The sequence below is a fragment of the Salvelinus alpinus genome, chromosome 3, assembly GCF_045679555.1.
Source record: "Salvelinus alpinus chromosome 3, SLU_Salpinus.1, whole genome shotgun sequence".
In the NCBI taxonomy this organism is placed as follows: Eukaryota; Metazoa; Chordata; class Actinopteri; order Salmoniformes; family Salmonidae; genus Salvelinus; species Salvelinus alpinus.
Window position 1 is genome coordinate 66195923 of NC_092088.1, and position 22180 is coordinate 66218102.

At 42.2% G+C, this 22180-nt stretch overlaps 1 protein-coding gene across 1 annotated transcript; it reads left to right on the forward strand.

Moving 5' to 3' along the window:
* The first annotated feature begins 615 nt into the window (after window positions 1-615).
* On the forward strand, window positions 616-22085 carry LOC139571143 (nucleolar RNA helicase 2-like). Its single transcript, XM_071393740.1, has 14 exons — window positions 616-999; window positions 1966-2202; window positions 2552-2695; window positions 2814-2902; window positions 4960-5137; window positions 13101-13218; window positions 14160-14345; window positions 14502-14647; window positions 15236-15385; window positions 20214-20375; window positions 20491-20844; window positions 20980-21113; window positions 21258-21303; window positions 21625-22085. Exons 1-14 carry the CDS (start codon window positions 808-810, stop codon window positions 21853-21855), a joined length of 2367 nt encoding a protein of 788 aa, XP_071249841.1. The 5' UTR covers window positions 616-807; the 3' UTR covers window positions 21856-22085.
* Window positions 22086-22180: the final 95 nt, after the last annotated feature.

Genomic DNA, 22180 nt, shown 5'->3' on the forward strand with positions numbered 1-22180 from the left:
ATGTCTCATGCCACAAGGCTAGGATTGTCCAGGAATGGTTCTCACGAACATGACAGTGAATTCAGCTTACTGCAGTGGCCTGCCCAATCACCAGATCTCAATCCAATTGAGCATCTGTGGGATGAGATGGAACAAGCTATTTGGAGTAGAGATCCACTACCAGCCAACTTGACACAACTGTGGGAAGCAATGGAGTCAACTAGGGCCAGCATCCCTGTGGAACGCTTTTGACACCTTGTAGAGTCCATGCCCTGACGAATTGAGACTGTCCAGAGGGCAAAATGTGGTGCAACTCAATATTAGGAAGGTGTTCCTAATGTTTTGTACACTCAGTGTAATATATATATATATATTAGATGTATCTCCTGCCATTCCTTGTGCCCTTGAGCAAGGCACCTAAATTGCTGGGGCGCTGCATTGCGGCGGACATTGTAGTCTAATCTCGGTCGCAGTTGTAAATGAAAACTTGTTCTCAACTAGCCTACCTGGTTAAATAAAGGTGAAATAAAAAAATAATCTAAAGAGGTGTTGGGATAAAGCTCTGACAAAAAAAAATCCATCAACATAGCAATACCAATGTGTTATAACTCTGGCTTTCCGTCATATGTTGTACATCATTTTTCATAAAACCATCATGTCTGCGCAGTTGAGAAAATAACATGTATGGAGTCCAAGGCGCATAAAGCACCTTCAAAGAATACACTAATCTTTGTAAACTAAAGAACAAATTTAAAGTTCCACATCACGGCGTGCAAGTTGCATTGTACTGGCTTCCAATGGGAGGTCCATTCTATATACTTAATTTCTATGCTTGTAAAAGGTCTACCTCAACACCGCACAGTCGTGTCGTTCCTTTCTGTACGCGTGCCCGTAGGGTTAGCTAGTGTCCACTTGAAGGAAAAACAACCTGGGAAGATGCCATCAAAGATTATTTTTGAAACCGAAGACATCGGGATGGAATGTGAACTGGACATTAGTGCGGGCAGTACGACGCCCAAAGTAAGTAAAATAGAACACAAATAGCTGGTTGTTTACGTTTGCTAAAACTGCGTTAGCACCGCCTGCTAGCAGCTACCGTAGCTTGCTAGTTACATTCTACAGCCGCATGGTAGCTAATTTAACGTAATGTCATATTGCTAATATTATTGCCATTACGCTAGCTAGAGGTAAGGAAAATACAAGTAGTTCGAGATTGAAATAACTGTCAATCGCTGTAGAAAGTAGCTAGCGCCGCACATGACATGTTCATTGCTACCAGTGTACGCAGCCTCGTGCCCATGACACGTGTTTAGCTGATCTTCATAACAGAAAGATCAACATGCCTCGGCGTGCTCTGGTACAGTCACATCCTATCAGTTTGTGCCACGTACGGCACTTGATGACGTTGCTGGACATGTTGCCATTCTAATGCCACGTTCACGACAACTGGGAGCTCCGTAATCTCCAAATTCAGTGCGTTCAAACAACTGGGAACTTGGACAAAAACGGTCTCCCACTGGGAAATATCGATTTGAACGGTCATCCAACTCGGTATTCCAACCTGGGAACTCGGCCCTCTTTTTAAACCTCCGATCTGAAGATCACTGACGTCGTGGTTTGACTTCGTATTTTGAGTACTCAATTGTTTTGAACGTGGCATAATTCCGCGTTCACATGCTAGTCAGAACTAGGAAACTCAGAAATGTCCGACGTTCTAAATGGTTGTAGTTAGACACGTGTCGCGTTCATTCAGGTAGCAAGAGTCCCAGTCCAACTTTTATTTGAACGCAGCATACCTAGCTAGTCAGCATTGAACTTGCAACTATGTATCCAATACAGTACGTCAATAATGATCCATCTGTCATTCTACTAGGTTCAAGTTCACTAGCGCTATTATGTGGTAAGAAATGTAGCTATACATTGATATAGCTTTCTACTATTCTTTCCCCTTAAACTAATGCATGGCGCACTATGTTTGGTTTGTAGAAAGTAAAGGAGAAGAAGACCAAGGAGGGGAAGAAAATCAAGAAACATAAAACAGTTGTTGAAGAGGAACCTGACTGGGAACCTCCTGTTCCCAAGAAGAAGAAGAAAGAAAAAGTGGACAAAGCAAATGGGGATGTGAACAAATCCATTGATGTTAATGGGAATATTGAATCACATTTGAAGAACAACACATCTTATTCCAATGAGGAGTCTGCAGACAATGACAAAGCAACTGAGGTAACTTATAGTATGTAGTGTTTTGTTAAAACATTCCTACACTTAGTATTGCATTACAACGGATGGGTATTGATTTATTTTGATATTTACATTTTAGTCATTTAGCAGACACTCTTATCCAGAGCGACTTACATATTTTCATACTGTCCTCCATGGTAATCGAAACCCACAACCCTGTTATGCAAGCGTCATGCTCTACCAACTGAGCTACACGGGATATCTCTTATCAAATACATAATTTTTGTTTGTCTTAAGATAGGAATGAATATAATCATTTTATAATCAAATGTTAATTAGTAATCACCATGGCAAGGCATCTTTTTACCATGTCCCATTTTGTCATTACCAGCAGAAAAAGAAGACGTCAGAAGAAGAAGTTGTCAGAGTGTTGCATAAGACTCCCAAGCTGATCGCACAAACTAATGGACATTCCACGACGACAACTCCAACACAATCAAGCGAAGACTCCAGCAGTGACAGTGAAAAAGAAATTGTGAGTCTTTCCCAGTGACGTTCTCATTCATCGGTGAAGATGTAGCATGGTGGTTTGTGGAAAAACAATTTAAATGAGTTTAAGAACATTGTGTTTCTTTTCTTTTTCATTCCTTTAGGAGACACCAGAACAAAAAGAGGGAGCCTTTTCAAACTTCAAAATCTCCCCCAACACCATCAAACTACTTCAAGGTATTTTTCCTTGTTTGTCAATTTTCATGCAACTAAAATGCTGTTTGAGTTGTTACCTATTTTTTTTAAAGGTATAATCTATTATTTAATCAAATTTTATTGGTCCCAAACATATGGTTAGCAGATGTTAATGCGAGTGTAGCGAAATGCCTGTGGTTCTAGTTCCAACATGGCAGTAATTTCCAACAACTACCTAATGCACACACATCTAAAGGGGTGAATGGGAATATGTACATATACAGTTGAAGTCAGAAGTTTACATGCACATTAGCCAAATGCATTTAAACACAGTTTTTCACAATAACTGACATTCAATCAGAGTAAAAATTACCTGTCTTAGGTCAGTTAGGATCACCACTTTATTTTAAGAATGTGAAATGTCAGAATAATAGTAAAGATAATTCTTTATTTCAGCTTTTCTTTCTTTCATCACATTCCCAGTGGGTCAGAAGTTTACATACACTCAATTAGTATTTGGTAGCATTCCCTTTAAATTGTTTAACTTTGGGTTAAATGTTTCGTGTAGCCTTCCACAAGCTTCCCACAATAAGTTGGGTGAATTTTGGCCCATTCCTCCTGACAGAGCTGGGGTAACTGAGTCAGGTTTGTAGGCCTCCTTGCTCGCACAAGCTTTTTCACTTCTGCCCACAAATTTTCTATAGGATTGAGGCCAGGGCTTTGTGATGGCCACTCCAATACCTTGACTTTGTTGTCCTTAAGCCATTTTGCCACAACTTTGGAAGTATGCTTGGGGTCATTGTCCATTTGGAAGATCCATTTGCACCCAAGCTTTAACTTCCTGACCGATGTCTTGAGATGTTGCTTCAATATATTCACATAATGTACCTTCCTCATGATGCCACCTATTTTGTGAAGTGCACCTGTCCCTCCTGCAGCAAAGCACCCCCACAACATGATGCTGCCACCCCATCCTTCACGGTTCGGTTGGTGTTCTTTGGCTTGCAAGCCTCCCCCTTTTTCCTCCAAACATAACAATGGTCACTATGGCCAAACCATTCTATTTTTGTTTCATCAGACCAGAGGACTTTTCTCCAAAAAGTACGATCTTTGTCCCCATGTGCAGTTCCAAACCGTAGTCTGGCTTTTTTATGGCGGTTTTGGAGCAGTGGCTTCTTCCTTGCTGAGCGGCCTTTCAGGTTATGTTGATATAGGACTCGTTTTACTGTGGATATAGTTACTTCTGTACCTGTTTCCTCCAGCATCTTCACAAGGTCCTTTGCTGCTGTTCTGGGATTGATTTGCACTTTTCGCACCAGAGTACGTTCATCTCTAGGAGACAGAATGCATATGTCAATTAGCGTATCAGAAGCTTCTAAAGCCATGACATGATTTTCAGGAATTTTCCACACTGTTTAAAGGCACAGTCAAGTTAGTTAATGTATGTAAACTTCTGACCCACTGGAATTGTGATACAGTGAAATAATCTGTCTGTAAACAATTGTTTACGTCCGACTTCAACTGTAAGTATATGGATGAGCGATGGCCGAGCAGCATAGGCAAGGTGCATTAGTTGGTATAAAATACAGTTTAGACATGTGATATGAGTAATGTAAGATATGTAAACATTGTTTAAAGTGACTTGACCCATTTATTAAAGTGTCCAGTGATTGGGTCTCAATACAGTATATGCATGTGATATAAGTAATGTAAGTTATGTACGGTAGGCATTATTTAGAGTGGCATTGTTTAAGGTGACTAGTTATCAATTTACTTAAAGGGATATTTCTGGATTTTTCTAGTGAAGCCCTTTATCTACTTCCACAGAGTCAGAAACTCATGGATACATTTTTTTTTTCTTCATTCAGTACGAAGGAAGTTAAGAGGTAGTTTAGCACAATGACTGGAAGTATATTCTATCTTTAGCGCATTTGTGCTAATGCTAGTTAGCAACTTCCTTCAAACTGCACGCAGAGACATAAAAATCCATACATTCATCTGACTCTGGGGATGTAGATAAAGGGATTAATTGCCAAAATCCTGAAGTATCCCTTTAATTTCTGGTAAAACAACTTTAATCCACTAACCTACACTTTAACTTTATTTTCCCACTAGACGAGGCATATCTTTCCTCTTTGACATCCAAACCCAAACCTTCAATTCAGTGTATGAGGGAAAGGATGTAATTGGTCAGGCAAGAACAGGCACTGGCAAAACATTAGCTTTTGCCATTCCGCTGATCGAGAAAATCCAAAATGACCCGGATGACAAGAGGCGGGGCAGAGCCCCAAAGGTAGGTCTGCTGCAGATTCTGCCATAAAATATTCAGCATTTTCTGTAAGTGCGAAGATGTTGTCAATTGCATGTTATCACTGAGTCGTTTGGGTCCTGGATGCTGATTGGCTGAAACAGCAGCAGTGTGTACAGTGCCTTAAAAGTATTCACTCCCCTTGACTTTTTCCACATTTTGTTGTGTTACAGCCTGAATTTAAAAATTATTAAAATGTGATTTTTTTTCTCACTGGCCTACACATAATACCCCATAATGTCAAAGTGGAATAATGTTTTTTGAATTTTTTACAAAATAATTAAATGAAAGGCCGAAATGTCTTGAGTCAATAAGTATTAAACTGTTTGGTATGGCAAACCCAAAGTTCAGGAGTAAAAATGTGCTCAACAAGTTACATAAATTGTATGGACTCACTCTGTGTGCAATAATGGTGTTTAACATGATTTCATTTCTGTAACCCACACATACAATTATCTGTAAGGTCCCCTAGGCGATCAGTGAATTTCAAACACAGATTCAACCACAATGACCAGGGAGATTTTCCAATGCCTCCTACAAAAAGGCACCAGTTGAAAGATATCTCAGCAAAAAAAAGAAACATCCATCTATCAGGACCCTGTCTTTCAAAGATAATTCGTAAAAATCCAGAACTTGAGATCTTCATTGTAAAGGGTTGAAACACTGTTTCCCATGCTTGTTCAGTGAACCATAAACAATGAATAAACATGCACCTGTGCAATGGTCTATAAGACACTAACAGCTTATAGACGGTAGGCAATTAAGGTCACAGTTATAAAAACTTAGGACACTAAAGAGGCCTTTCTACTGACTCTGAAAAACACCAAAAGAAAGATGCCCAGGGTCCCTGCTCATCTGCGTGAACGTGCCTTAGGAGGCATGAGGACTGCAGATGTGGCCAGGGCAATAAATTGCAATATGCGTACTGTGAGACGCCTAAGACGGCGCTACAGGGAGACAGGACGGACAGCTGATCGTCCTCGCAGTGGCAGACCACGTCTAACAACACCTGCACAGGATCGGTGCATCTGAACATCACACCTGCGGGACAGGTGCAGGATGGCAGCAACAACTGCTCGAGTTACACCAGGAATGCACAATCCCGCCATCAGTGCTCAGAGTGTCCGCAATAGGCTGAGAGGTAGGGCTTGTAGGCCTGTTGTAAGCCAGGTGCCTATGTGTCTATGGGCACAAACCCACCGTCGCTGGACCAGACAGGACTGGCAAAAAGTGCTCTTCACTGACGAGTCGTGGTTTCGTCTCACCAGGGTTGATGGTCGGATTTGTGTTTATTGTCGAAGGAATGAGCGTTATGCCGAGGCCTGTACTCTGGAGCGGGATCGATGTGGAGGTAAGAGGTTACAGGTAAGACATCCTCCTCCCTCGTGGAGCCTTTCTGCAGGCTCATCCTGACATGACCCTCCAGCATGACAATGCCACCAGCCATACTGCTCATTCTGTGAGTGATTTCCTGCAAGACAGGAATGTCAGTGTTCTGCCATGGCCAGCGAAGAGCCCAGATCTCAATCCCATTGTGCACATCTGGGACCTGTTGGATCGGAGGGTGAGGGCTAGGGCCATTTCCCCCCAGAAATGTCCGGGAACTTGCAGGTGCCTTGGTGGAAGAGTGGAGTAACATGTCACAGCAAGAACAGGCAAATCTGATGCAGTCCATGAGGAGGAGATGCACTGCAGTACTTATTGCAACTGGTGCCCACACTAGATACTGACTGTTATTTTTGATTTTGATCCCCCCTTGTTCATGGACACATTATTCAATTTCTGTTAGTCACATGTCTGTGGAACTTGTTCAGTTTATGTCTCAGTTGTTGAATCTTGTTATGTTCATGCAAATATTTACACATGTTAAGTTTGCTGAAAATAAACGCAGTTGATAGTGAGAGGATGTTTCTTTTTTTGCTGAGTTTAAAAAATATATATATACAGTGGGGAGAACAAGTATTTGATACAATGCCGATTTTGCAGGTTTTCCTACTTACAAAGCATGTAGAGGTCTGTAATTTTTTATCATTAGGTACACTTCAACTGTGAGATGGAATCTAAAACAAAAATCCAGAAAATCACATTGTATGATTTTTAAGTAATTCATTTGCATTTTGTTACATGACATAAGTATTTGATCACCTACCAACCAGTAAGACCTGTTCGTTTTTCGGCTCTCACAGACCTGTTCGTTTTTCTTTAAGAAGCCCTTCTGTTCTCCACTCATTACCTGTATTAACTGCACCTGTTTGAACTCGTTACCTGTATAAAAGACACCTGTCCACACACTCAAACAGACTCCAACCTCTCCACAATGGCCAAGACCAGAGGGCTGTTTAAGGACATCAGGGATAAAATTGTAGACCTACACAAGGCTGGGATGGGCTACAGGACAATAGGCAAGCAGCTTGGTGAGAAGGCAACAACTGTTGGCGCAATTATTAGAAAATGGAAGAAGTTCAAGATGAAGGTCAATCACCCTCGGTCTGGGGCTCCATGCAAGATCTCACCTCGTGGGGCATCAATGATCTTGAGGAAGGTGAGGGATCAGCCCAGAACTACACGGCAGGACCTGGTCAATGACCTGAAGAGAGCTGGGACCACAGTCTCAAAGAAAACCATTAGTAACACACTACGCCGTCATGGATTAAAATCCTGCAGCGCACGCAAGGTCCCCCTGCTCAAGCCAGCGCATGTCCAGGCCCGTCTGAAGTTTGCCAATGACCATCTGGATGATCCAGAGGAGGAATGGGAGAAGGTCATGTGGTCTGATGAGACAAAAATAGAGCTTTTTGGTCTAAACTCCACTCGCCGTGTTTGGAGGAAGAAGAAGGATGAGTACAACCCCAAGAACACCATCCCAACCGTTAAGCATGGAGGTGGAAACATCATTCTTTGGGGATGCTTTTCTGCAAAGGGGACAGGACGACTGCACCGTATTGAGGGGAGGATGGATGGGGCCATGTATCGCGAGATCTTGGCCAACAACCTCCTTCCCTCAGTAACAGCATTGAAGATGGGTCGTGGCTGGGTCTTCCAGCATGACAACGACCCGAAACACACAGCCAGGGCAACTAAGGAGTGGCTCCGTAAGAAGCATCCCAAGGTCCTGGAGTGGCCTAGCCAGTCTCCAGACCTGAACCCAATAGAAAATCTTTGGAGGGAGCTGAAAGTCCGTATTGCCCAGCGACAGCCCCGAAACCTGAAGGATCTGGAGAAGGTCTGTATGGAGGAGTGGGCCAAAATCCCTGCTGCAGTGTGTGCAAACCTGGTCAAGAACTACAGGAAACGTATGATCTCTGTAATTGCAAACAAAGGTTTCTGTACCAAATATTAAGTTCTGCTTTTCTGATGTATCAAATACTTATGTCATGCAATAAAATGCAAATTAATTACTTAAAAATCATACAATGTGATTTTCTGTATTTTTGTTTTAGATTCCGTCTCTCACAGTTGAAGTGTACCTATGATAAAAAATTACAGACCTCTACATGCTTTGTAAGTAGGAAACACTGCCGATTTTGCAGGTTATCAAATACTTGTTCTCCCCACTGTATATATATATATATATATATATATACACAGTATATCACAAAAGTGAGTACACCCCTCACATTTTTGTAAATATTTGAGTATATCCTTTCATGTGACAACACTGAAGAAATGACACTTTGCTACAATGTAAAGTAGTGAGTGTACAGCTTGTATAAAAGTGTAAATTTGCTGTCCCCTCAAAATAACTCAACACACAGCCAATAATGTCTAAACCGCTGGCAACAAAAGTGATTGGGCCCAAAGTGTCAATATTTTGTGTGGCCACCATCATTTTCCAGCACTGCCTTAACCCTCTTGGGCATGGAGTTCACCAGAGCGTCACAGGTTGCCACTGGAGTCCTCTTCCACTCCTCCATGACGACATCATGGAGCTGGTGGATGTTAGAGACCTTGCACTCCTCCACCTTCCGCTTGAGGATGCCCCACAGATGCTCAATAGGGTTTAGGTCTGGAGACATGCTTGGCCAGTCCATCACCTTTATCCTCAGCTTCTTTAGCAAGGCAGTGGTCGTCTTGGAGGTGTGTTTGGGGTCGTTATCATGTTGGAATACTGCCCTGCGGCCCAGTCTCCGAAGGGAGGGGATCATGCCTTGCTTCAGTATGTCATAGTACATGTTGGCATTCATGGTTCCCTTAATGAACTGTAGCTCCCCAGTGCCGGCAGCACTCATGCAGCCCCAGACCATGACACTCCCACCACCATGCTTGACTGTAGGCAAGACACTTGTCTTTGTACTCCTCACCTGGTTGCTGCCACACACGCTTGACACCATCTGAACCAAATACGTTTATCTTGGTCTCTTCAGACCACAGGACATGGTTCCAGTAATCCATGTCCTTAGTCTGCTTGTCTTCAGCAAACTGTTTGCGGGCTTTCTTGTGCATCATCTTTAGCTTCCTTCTGGGACGACAGCCATGCAGACCAATTTGATGCAGTGTACGGCGTATGTTCTGAGCACTGACAGGCTGACCCCCCCACCCCTTCGACCTCTGCAGCAATGCTGGCAGCACTCATACGTCTATTTCCCAAAGACATCCTCTGGATATGACGCCGAGCACGTGCACTCAACTTCTTTGGTCGACCATGGCGAGGCCTGTTCTGAGTGGAACCTGTCCAGTTAAACCGCTGTATGGTCTTGGCCACCGTGCTGCAGCTCAGTTTCAGGGTCTTGCCAATCTTCTTATAGCCCAGGCCATCTTTATGTAGAGCAACAATTATTTTTTTCAGATCCTCAGAGAGTTCTTTGCCATGAGGTGCCATGTTGAACTTCCAGTGACCAGTCAGTATGAGGGAGTGTGAGAGCGATGACACCAAATTTAACACACCTGCTCCCCATTCACACCTGAGACCTTGTAACACTAACGAGTCACATGACACCGTGGAGGGAAAATGGCTAATTGGGCCCAATTTGGACATTTTCACTTAGGGGTGTACTCACTTTTGTTGCCAGCGGTTTAGACATTAATGGCTGTGTGTTGAGTTATTTTGAGGGGACAGCAAATTTACACTGTTATACAAGCTGTACACTCACTACTTTACATTGTAGCAAAGTGTCATTTCTTCAGTGTTGTCACATGAAAAGATATACTCAAATATTTACAAAAATGTGAGGGGTGTACTCACTTTTGTGATATACTGTATATATAAATGTGTGTTTTAAAGCAGACATAGAATATCCCTTTGAGCATGGTGAAGTTATTGATTACACTTTTGATGGTGTATCAATACACCCAGTCCCTACAAAGATGCAGGTGTCCTTCCTAATTCAGTTACCAGAGAGGAAGGAAACCGCTCAGGGATTTCACCATGAGGCCAATGGTGACTTTAAAACAGTTAGAGTATAAAGGCCTGTGATCGGAGAAAACTGAGGATGGGTCAATGACATTGTAGTTACTGCACAATATTAACCTAATTGATGGAGTGAAAAGGAAGCCTGTAGAAAATAAAAATATTCAAAACATGCATCCTGTTTGAACAAGACATTAAGGTAATACTGGAAAAAATGTGGCAAAGTAAGCAAAAATGTTTTGTACTAAATATGAAGTGTTATGTTTGGGGCATATCCAATACAACACATTACCGAGTACCACTCCATATTTTCAAGCTTAGTAGTGGCTGCATCATGTTATGGGTATGCTTTTCGTTGATAAGGACTGGGGAGTTTTGCGGGATAAATATAAACGGTATAGAGCTAAGCACAGGAAAAATCCTAGAGAAGAACCTGGTTCCGTCTGCTTTCCACCAGACAATGGGAGAAGAATTCACCTTTCAGCAGGACAATGACCTGAAACACAAGGCCAAATCTACACTGGAGTTGCTTACCAAGACGACATTGAATGTTGCAGAGTTATGCTTTTGACTTAAATCTGCTTGAAAATCTATTGCAAGACTAGCAATGATAAACAACCAATTTGACAGAGCTTGAAGAATTTTGTAAAGAATAATGGGCAAATATTGTACAATCCAGGTATGCAAAGCTCTTATACTTACTCAGAAAGACTCAGCTGTAATTTTTCCAACAATTGTTTACAGACAGATTATTTCACTTATAATTCACTGTATCACAATTCCAGGGGTCAGAAGTTTACATACACTAATTTGACTGCCTTTAAACAGCTTGGAAAATTCCAGAAAATGATGTCATGGCTATAGAAGCTTCTGATAGGCTAATTGACATCATTTGAGTCAATTGGAGGTGTACCTGTTGATGTTTTTCAAGGCCTAACTTCAAACTCGGTGCCTCTTTGCTTGACATCATGGGAAAATCAAAAGAAATCAGCCAAGACCTCAGAAATTATTTTGTAGACCTCCACAAGTCTGGTTCATCCTTTGGAGCAATTTCCAAAAGCCTGAAGGTACCACGTTCATCTGTACAAACAATAGTACTCCAGTATAAATACCGTGGGACCACGCAGCCATCATACCGCTCAGGAAGGAGACGTGTTCTGTCTCCTAGAGATTAACGTACTTTGGTGCGAAAAGTGCAAATCAATCCCAGAACAACAGCAAAGGACCTTGTGAAGATGCTGGAGGAAATGGGTACAAAAGTATCTATATCCACAGTAAAACGAGTCCTATATCGACATAAAAGGCCGCTCAGCAAGGAAGAAGCCACTGCTCCAAAACCGCATAATAAAGCCAAACTACGGTTTGCAACTGCACATGGGGACAAAGATTGTACTTTTTGGAGAAATGTCCCCTGGTCTGATGAATCAAAAATAGAACTGTTTGGCCATAGTGACCATCGTTATGTTTGGAGGAAAAGGGGGGAGGCTTGCAAGCCGAAGAACACCATCCCAAACGTGAAGCACGGGGCTGGCAGCATCATGTTGTGGGGGTGCTTTGCTGCAGGAGGGAGTGGTGGACTTTACAGTATAGATGGCATCATGAGGAAGGTACATTATGTGGATATGTTGAAGCAACATCTCAAGACATCAGTCAGGAAGTTAAAGCTTGGTTGCAAATGGGTCTTCCAAATGGACAATGACCCCAAGCATACTTCCAAAGTTGTGGCAAAATGGCTTAAGGACAACAAAGTCAAGGTATTGGAGTGGCCATCACAAAGCCCTGACCTCAATCCTATAGAATATTTGTGGGCAGAACTGACAAAGCGTGTGCGAGCAAGGAGGCCTACATTCCTGACTCAGTTACACCAGCTCTGACAGGAGGAATGGGCCAAACTTCACCCAACTTATTGTGGGAAGCTTGTGGAAGGCTACACGAAACATTTAACCCAAAGTTAAACAATTTAAAGGGAATGCTACCAAATACTAATTGAGTGTATGTAAACTTCTGACCCACTGGGAATGTGATGAAAGAAAGAAAAGCTGAAATAAATCATTCTCTCTACTATTATTCTGACATTTCACATTCTTAAAATAAAGTGGTGATCCTGTCTGACCTAAGACAGGGAATTTTTACTAGGATTAAATGTCAGTAATTGTGAAAAACTGAGTTTAAATGTATTTGGCTAAGGTCTATGTAAACTTCCGACTTCAACTGTATGTAAATTGTATTTATTTTTCAATAAAGTGAAAAAAATCTATTTAATCTGTTTTGAATTCAGGCTGTAACACAACAAATTGTGGAATAAGTCAAGGAGTATGAATACTTTCTGAAGGCACTGTGTATCAGACAATATCCCACAGGTATGAAGCAAATCTACTTGTTTGCTGTTATATTCATGTTGGTATCCGATTTATAATTGCAGTAAGGCCGGTATCTGTTTAATTTTTTGGGGGGTATATGGCCAATATACCTCACCTCCCCGTGCCTTATTTCTTAAGAATAGTTTTGTGGAGCATCCATAATCTTTTGACCAGAAGGCTTCTGGAACGCTTTATGTTTATCATTAACCGTTTCTCTTTTAATCAATTTAATTTTTTTAAGGTTCTGTGCCTTGCTCCAACGAGAGAATTGGCTATTCAAGTAGCCAAGGATTTCAAGGACATGACAAAGAAACTGTCTGTTACCTGTTTCTATGGTGGGAGCTCCTACAACCCTCAACGTGAGTAGTATTCCTACAATTGATCTAGTACAAAAATTTGGCTTCATTGCAAAGTGCCTATTATTTACGAGTGGCTGCGGATCCGACCTTTCAGAACCTTTCTTCCCAACAGTTAAATGTTCCGAAGTCCGCGCATGTGCCGGACCCTCACTCCACACACACTCGTAGAGATAACGCTACTCTGGCAGATGTTGCTTGTTTTTTAAAGTTAGATCAAAGCTTAATAAAGATCACATAAGTATTCTACATAATAGCACAGGATATAATATCAAATGAGTTTTTGTTTTACTACAATGTAAAAACAATTTAAACTGAGCCATTTTGGTTTAAAAAGCTGACTCTTCCAAATGAAAATGGATCACTTTTTCACTTTAATGTCAGTGTAAGATTTTTTTTTAAACACCACCCATTTCTTGTGAAATTTTAAGATGATTGTGTGAATGGTCGCATTTTTCTCATGTGGCCACAACAGCGAGCGAGGCAAAATATGTGCTTTGGTTGAAACTTAACATTGGTAGGCTATGCTACAGTTTGTTAACACCGTCTGCTCTAGAATTCACTCGCTGCACATAATTCAAAACAACATTGTAGGCTACTTCGAATTTGTAGCTTATAGCTAAAGTAGATCTAAGTGCATATCCCCATGAAACTGATTGAGATCAAATTATTGATATACAGATGTGGCGTGGATGTTTTACCGGTGAAATTTGAAGAATTATCATCCGCGATTGACAGTGAGACACGTGAAGTGAGGTTCTCTACGGGTAGAGCAAAAGTAGAGAATCCCACACATGCGCATAAGCCACACGACCCCAGCCGCCGGGAAGCGGGGTCCAGAAAAGTCAGATCCTCAGCCTTATTTTTGGGGTGGAACGTAATACTGTAAATTGCATATGGTTAAGTTGATCATATTTGTGGGGGGGAAATGTTTTTCCCCACAGTTGATGCAATCCGCAGTGGCATCGATTTCCTAGTGGGAACTCCAGGTCGTATCAAGGACCATCTACAGAATAACAAACTGGACCTGTCTCAATTGAAGCACGTTGTATTAGATGAAGTGGACCAAATGCTTGATATGGGCTTTGCAGAACAGGTGGAGGAGATACTTTCTGCATCTTACCAAAAAGGTAACGAGACGTTTTCATATGGGATTGTTTGATTTAGGCCATATACTGTAGGTTTACCTTAGGTTGGATGGGAGGCCTTGATAGTATACCTCATCAGTAGTACTGAGTCAGACGATAGTAAATGCACACATCTGATCCAATGTTTTCTGTGTGCAGACTCTGAGAGCAATCCCCAGACCCTGCTCTTCTCTGCCACATGCCCACCATGGGTGTATGTTGTGGCAAAGAAGTACATGAGGCCAACCTATGTGCATGTGGACCTCATTGGCAAAAAGACCCAGAAAGCTGCCACCACAGTAGAGGTAACAAAGAAAAAATATGTTATGCTTTCAACAAGTGATCTTTTATTTTGATTGACAATGGTTTCCACTTTGGTTTAAATATTGGTCAGACTTCAGATTAATTCAGATGAAAATGTTGATCTTTGAAATGTACATTTTAGAAAACAAATGTATAATTTATGCCTTTTTCTATTGAGTAACGTGAAGCCACCAGGCTGCTATTAATACTTTTGTTTTTAATTTTGTTAATAGTTGCATGATTCTTAAGAAATGTACAACAAGTTTCTTAAATATCCTACTTGCTGAACCAGTTTCCTCTGGCTAAAGCTATGCGAGCCTTAAAGCTATGTGAGCCACATTTTTGCCACTTCTGACACTCACACGCAAACCAGTTTCCATATAGCAGAGATATTTAACCTGCCTACACGCCATCTACCTTATTCTGTGGTTCATGTCAAACTGGTAAAATACCACACATTACTGACTTGGCAGTCATATAAAAATGTTTTTCATTTGTTTTGTTTGGTTCACTCGGGCCTACTGAACATTGTCATTTTCACACTTATCAGCACTTTATTAAAAGTTCTCGGTCTCTTGCTCCCCACCCAGCACCTTGCCATTGCGTGTCACTGGTCTCAGAGGGCTGCAGTCATTGGGGATGTGGTCCAGGTGTACAGTGGCAGCCACGGCCGTACCATCGTCTTCTGTGAGACCAAGAAGGATGCCAACGAGCTGTCAATGAACACCTCCATAAAACAGGTACCAGAAACCTGCCATAGCGTTTTTTATTTATTTTGTTACACAGTGCATACAGAACATTTGTGAGGTATGACATTGATACCAGGATCAGAGCCAGTCCTGACCTCCCAGGGGCCCTAAGCAAAATTCTGCTAAGGGTCCCTCCTGCCTGACCCGTGAGCCATGTAAACCATTTGCCATTGTCACACCTGACACCCCAGTGCTCCCACTACAATCCTCCCTCCTTTAAAACAGTTTGCTCCATCTGTCGGTCTAAGAATATGTAGACCTATACAGAATGAGGGATAAACAAACAATATTTATTGAATATAATATTTCCTATAGAATCTTAAGATAAGTGAATATTAACATTAACATAAATAAGAAATTGTAGAAAATATAAAATGGAGAAAATAATCAAATATAACACTGAGCTTTGGCTCTGCTGCCTCGTAATTAGTCCAGTCCTCACAATATTATACAATTAGCTTTGTCTATACAATGTAAACATAAGCCTATAGGCCATGGCTGCAGCTATAAGTATCAAAATAGTAAAATAAAACCTATACAGCTGTGTGATTAACTTTGGTTCCCTCTACAGCCTGGGCATTTTCAGCATGGGCACCTGTCTATCTGGACTGTCTGGAAGAAATTAAGAAAGTATGTCACATAGTTAGTTAAGCAGTCGTTTACACAAATGCACTTCTGCCATACAATCTTAAATGTTACTAAGTGTGTAAACATTTGAATGTTTGAATTAAAATCTTACCATAAAAATAATACTCTTTTGCACTTTCTTGAGGCAAAATCATCAATGATGTCATCATCATGATGGCCAGATGACTCAAACGTTCCTGTGACATGGAAGACCTCGGGTAGCTTTTTGATGAGCTTTAATTTTGAAAAGCTCCTCTCTGCCAATGTTACTGGTAGGGTGACTGCAATTCTTTGGGCTATCCAAAGGTTAGGATAGAGTTCCTCCAGGTTTTTCTCACAGAGAAAGGAAAGCAGCTCAAAGGCAGTCATCTTATCTGATGGCAGATCAGGTAAATTCTGAATCTCGTGTGCAAGATCCATTCCACTGATGTCACGATCATCTCTGAAGGTTAGAGTATTTTCAACTTCCATGCAGTGAGCCTTTAAAGATCCACGGGACATCTGAGAGGCAGTGCTGAAGTTCAGCAGCACTCTGTATTTGGTTTTCACCTGGTTGAGTGTTTCAAATCTCTCATCCATAGATGTCACAGCAGAGTCGACCACAATGTTGAAGTAGTAGTAAACTTCAATGTTTTTCAGTGCATCAGTCACTGGTTCATCAGAAGCCTCATAGCTGAAATGCCTCTTGCTGTTTCTCAGTCTACTCTCTTTCAGAATAGCCTCCACATTAATTTCTTCATAAATGCTTTTGGCTGTTGTCTGGGCCTCAGCGAATCCAGTTTCCCGGTATGTAGTGAGGGAGGCCTTTGCTTTTGAGATTAAATTCACTGCGATATCCAACTGCATTGAGGCGGATTGGAGGAGCTTGTTCACCTTGTTTGTCATTCTCATTATCCCACCATACGACACAGTAAATCAAGAAGCGGTAGGACCCAACTTACTCTGCGAGTGCTTCTGCCTCCACTTTGGCCACAGGATTGTTGATCATCTGCCTGGCTTTCAGTAATGCCTCCCGAACCTCAGAAGCCTGATACCTGAATGCATGAAGACTTTGGAGCCTACTCTCTCATCATGTCACTCCGTGACTTCACGGTTATGTTCACATGTTTCTTCAAAACACTCCCATCTTTGTGTGCCAGCTGAAAAGAACATGAAGAGCTTTTGCACATGCCCAAAAAACCCAACTGCATCTTTTGAAGATTTGGCAGCATCTGCAATGACAAGGTTTAGAGTATGTGCTCCACATGGTACGAACACAGCTCTGGGATATTTTTTGAGCAGTCTGGCTTGTACTCCTTGGTGCTTGCCCTTCATGTTGGCCCCATTATGATAAGCTTGCCCTCTGTAATCTTCAAATGGAATCTTCAGCTCGTTCAGCTTATCTAAGATGACAGTGGACAGATTCATGCCTGTTGTAACCTCAACATTCACAAAGCAGAGGAAGTGCTCCTTGATCTCTGGCTTTCCCTTTAAAGCTACACTTCTCAGAATAATGGACATTTGCTCCTGGTGACTGTCAGGTGTACAGTCCAAGATAATGGAGAAGTTCTTTGAGTCTCTTACTTGAGTCACTATTGCTTCCAGAATCTTGTCACTCACAATCTGTACCAGCTCATTCTGTGCGCACTTCCCAAAGTAATGAGCATGTGTCTCTCCATCTTTCATTTTGCTGAGATGATTTTCAAATTTTGCCAGTAATTCAACCTCTTTTAGGAGGTTTCCATTATCTGGTTGGAAGAGTTTGTCTGATGAACCCCTGAATGCTAGGTTTCTTTCAGCCAGAGACTGGGTGATACTTATTAAACGTGTAAGGACATCCTGCCATCTCTTTCTTTCAGCCTCAAATTGTCATTTGTATCTGATCAGGAGTCTATTCCCGACTTAGGCGCAGATCAAGTTCTCTCCACTTAATCATATTGTTTGTGTGTTCAGGACTACCCGCATGGTGTTTCAGAATGCCGTTGATATTTGACCAGACATTCAAGCCTTCCTTTATTTTGTAATCTTTTAGAAAAGAGCTTACAGCAAAAACAATACACAGCGTAGTTTTTGATTATGAAAGCCAGCTCCTGGTAATCTTTTCCCCATTTGACAGCTGTTTCTGTAATAAGCCTGAATGGAAACCTCTTCTGGACTTGTCTTTAGGGTAAGAAAAATTCAGTCCTGGTTTGAATGGACCTCTGCACACTAAGTATGTTAAGACTGGGGGCCAATCTGCTGTGTAATTTGGTGGAGCAGCAACTGTTCTATTAGGGTCTGAGCAGCTTGTATCTGATACTGGCTGCACACCTCTGGTTGTGCTAGTACTGGCTGAGGCTGCCTGTACTTCACCTGGGCCTGTGTTAGTACTTGCTGAAGACGGTTGTATTGGGTCTGTGTTACTATTTGCTGAAGCTGCCAGTACTGGGTCTGTGTTAGTATTTGCTGAAGCTGCCAGTACTGGGTCTGTGTTAGTATTTGCTGAAGCCGGCTGTACTGGGTCTGTGTTAGTATTTGCTGAAGCTGCCAGTACTGGGTCTGTGTTAGTATTTGCTGAAGACGGTTGTACTGGGTCTGTGTTACTATTTGCTGAAGCTGCCAGTACTGGGTCTGTGTTAGTATTTGCTGAAGCTGCCAGTACTGGGTCTGTGTTAGTATTTGCTGAAGCCGGCTGTACTGGGTCTGTGTTACTATTTGCTGAAGCTGCCAGTACTGGGTCTGTGTTAGTATTTGCTGAAGCTGCCAGTACTGGGTCTGTGTTAGTATTTGCTGAAGCTGCCAGTACTGGGTCTGTGTTAATATTTGCTGAAGCCGGCTGTACTGGGTCTGTGTTACTATTTGCTGAAGCTGCCAGTACTGGGTCTGTGTTAGTATTTGCTGAAGCTGCCAGTACTGGGTCTGTGTTAGTATTTGCTGAAGACGGTTGTATTGGGTCTGTGTTACTATTTGCTGAAGCTGCCAGTACTGGGTCTGTGTTAGTATTTGCTGAAGCTGCCAGTACTGGGTCTGTGTTAATATTTGCTGAAGCCGGCTGTACTGGGTCTGTGTTAGTACTGACTGAGTCTGGATGTGGATCAACAGGATGGATGGATCAACTGAGTCTGTGCTTCAACTGGCTGATGATCCAGCATCTCTACTGACAAACTTAAGCATAGTACCTGTAAATTATAGGTAAAATTAATAATAGTATTGTTATCAGCTGCATCAGGCCCATTCAAACTGGCTCCCCCAGATTTCCTTTTATTCAATTTCAAATATAAAATACTATTTATACTATGGTTTGGCTGAATACTTGATGGTTATTATTTACTGAGTGATGTGCATCCATATTGCCCAGTATGCCCAGCTAATCAACATTTTAAATTCAATATATAAATCAATGTCAATCCATTGCTTTCCATCTTGCATTAGTCCAGAGTTGTAACTAAACCTTGACTGAGAGACTAGATAATCATTGTCTTGTTTTAAAATGATGTGCACCTATGAGGAGTGCCATCACGCCCATATATTGTCTGGACTGGTCCCAACAGAGGTTGCTGCTGGAAAGCGCAAGTTTCATTTCGTGCACGTGAACGCACGTTCACGTGGTTATCTTTTCCAAGCTGAAGTTTATAAACACCATTGCCCGTTGGTGTTTATCAAACGTAATAAATATTTGTATTTCACTCTCAGTTTTGTCAGGCACAAAGTCACAGGACACAGCCCTGGAAGTGGCTGGCAAGCAAGCAAGACAAAGACAGACCAAGAGATGCACTGCCCAGCTAGGTTAGCAAGACAGACAGACTAGAGAGAGATGCACTGTAAGCTAGCACATCAACTTAACATTCATGTTATTTGCTGACATCAATCTTGGAGAGGAGAGAACACAAGTTTACCTGATTGCTGTTCCCTCAATTCACTCTCATTGTGTTTTTTTTCTTATTTTTTAGTGACCAGAAGGATAGTTCCGCTTCACCCTCTCAATTAAGTTGTAAACATTGACACCCACTTTGGCATGAGGGGGAGGCGGGGCCCTTGCGTAATTTGCAGGTCCCTACTCAAATTGCGTAGTAAGCGTATAGGGCCGCCCGGCTCTGTCCAGGATAAACATGGAAGGTTAGACCTTGAGATGTAAATTACATTGAAAATGAAGTGAGATAGTTGACTTTATTTGTAATGGGTTCATTGGCTGATTCATTATCTGACTGATTGTGATAAATGTTGAATGTTACAGAGTTCCCAGTCACTTCATGGGGACATTCCTCAGAAGCAGAGGGAGATCACATTGAAAGGCTTCAGAAGTGGCACCTTTGAGCTCTTGGTGGCCACCAACGTTGCTGCTCGTGGGTTGGACATCCCAGAGGTAGACCTGGTCGTGCAGTGCTCACCCCCAAAGGTAGACAAATACGGTGATAACTGTTAGTTTGCTCTTATACCTGTGTAGTAACACTTTAATCGATCTAGTAAGAACAATGTATTAAAATATGAACGTTGCTTTGACCCTCTACCAGGATGTGGAGTCATACATTCACCGGTCAGGTCGCACTGGTAGGGCTGGCAGGACAGGCGTCTGCATCTGTTTCTACCAACGCAAAGAGGAAGACCAGCTCCGATACGTAGAGCAGAAAGCAGGCATCACATTTAAGAGAGTTGGAGTGCCCACTGCCAATGACATCATCAAATCCTCCAGTAAAGACGCAGTGAGGTTTTTAGACTCTGTGCCTCCCCAAGCCATTGAGTACTTCCGTGTGTCTGCTACCAAGCTGATTGAGGAGCGTGGGGCCGTGGATGCCCTGGCTGCCGCCCTGGCACACATATCAGGTGCCACTGCCCTGGAGCAGAGGTCCCTCCTCAACTCTGACGCTGTGAGTGTTCAGGCTCTACTAACTCACACATTCAGTGCCATTTATATGTAGCAATTGAATAATGAATGACATGTAAATGCCCTGAATGGTTTGAACTTATATTTAATGTTCATGTTTGTTGTTCAAACCTTCCAGGGCTACACCACAATGACAATGAACTGCTCCCAGGAGCTGCACAACATTGGCTGTGCTTGGCGTGGTCTAAAGGAGCAGCTGGGAGAGGAGATTGACGATGCGATCCGGGGGATGACCTTCCTCAAGGGCAAAATGACAGTGACGTCTCTGTTTTCACCTTTGAAATAAAACCACCCTCATTCACTGTTAGTACTATAATGACAATACTATTGAGACTGTAATTGACTTGCCTAATGTTAAGTGAAAATATTAATATTATGAGTGAATTTTGTTTTGCAGGGAGTCTGTTTTGATGTTCCAGCTGACAAAGTAAAGGAGTACCAAGTAAGTAGAAAGCAGAGATACCTTTCCTCTTAACTGTGAGCAATTGGACACATGTAAAAGGCTTGGTGTAAGGTGATTCAAAGCTAAGAGGAGCAGTTATCCAAGCCCTTTTTTCAAACTGAATTTTCATTGTGTGCAGTTTGGTGTATTATTTCCCCAGCCGTACTGTCAAGCTTTGTATGAGTGATGCTACTCCTCAAGTTTCACAACAAAAGCAATCCCTCATTCGTAAAAAACAAAACAAAAAACGTAGATAATGTGGTTAGTAACACAGAGACACTATTGTACTTGTGGTGACCACTCCAGTTTTATTTTCCTCAGGATGCATGGCAGGATGGTAGGCGTTGGCAGCTGTCAATCGCCACAGAGCTCCCTGAGCTGGAGGAGAAACAGCGCATGGGTGGTGACCGTGGATACGGACGCTCCTTCGGTGGACGTGGTGGTGGAGGACGAGGGGGTGGCCATGGCTTCAGAAACGGCGGCGGTGGTGGCAACTGGAGAGGAGGTGGAGGCAGTCATAAACGCAGCTTCAGCAGTGCATTTGATTATTAACCACAGACTTCCCATTCTCTGGACTGATGACATGGCTGTCTGTTTCCTGCACAGCAAGCTGGTGGTTTTTACTGGTGTTTGTGAGACTGGCTAACCCTGTGCCCGAAAGTATATCCTCAAAATATGTATGAGCTGATTGCTTTGCAATTATATATTTCACTATCTCTACTTGATAAACTCATTCATTGGAATGAGATGTTTTTTCATTAAAGGTGGTCTGAGGAATGAAATGGTTGTCTGCTCTATTTTGGGGGGGTTTTCTTTCTTTTTTTGTACCTGCTCCTTTTTATCCTAAAGAAATAAATTCCTCCATGGACTTTGCTTC

Coding starts and splice junctions, on each gene's coding strand:
- LOC139571143 (XM_071393740.1), top strand. CDS start 808: ATGCTTGTAAAAGGTCTACCTCAACACCGCACAGTCGTGTCGTTCCTT. Junction 2,696..2,813: donor GTGACAGTGAAAAAGAAATT/GTGAGTCTTTCC, acceptor TCATTCCTTTAG/GAGACACCAGAACAAAAAGA. Junction 14,648..15,235: donor AAGCTGCCACCACAGTAGAG/GTAACAAAGAAA, acceptor CTCCCCACCCAG/CACCTTGCCATTGCGTGTCA.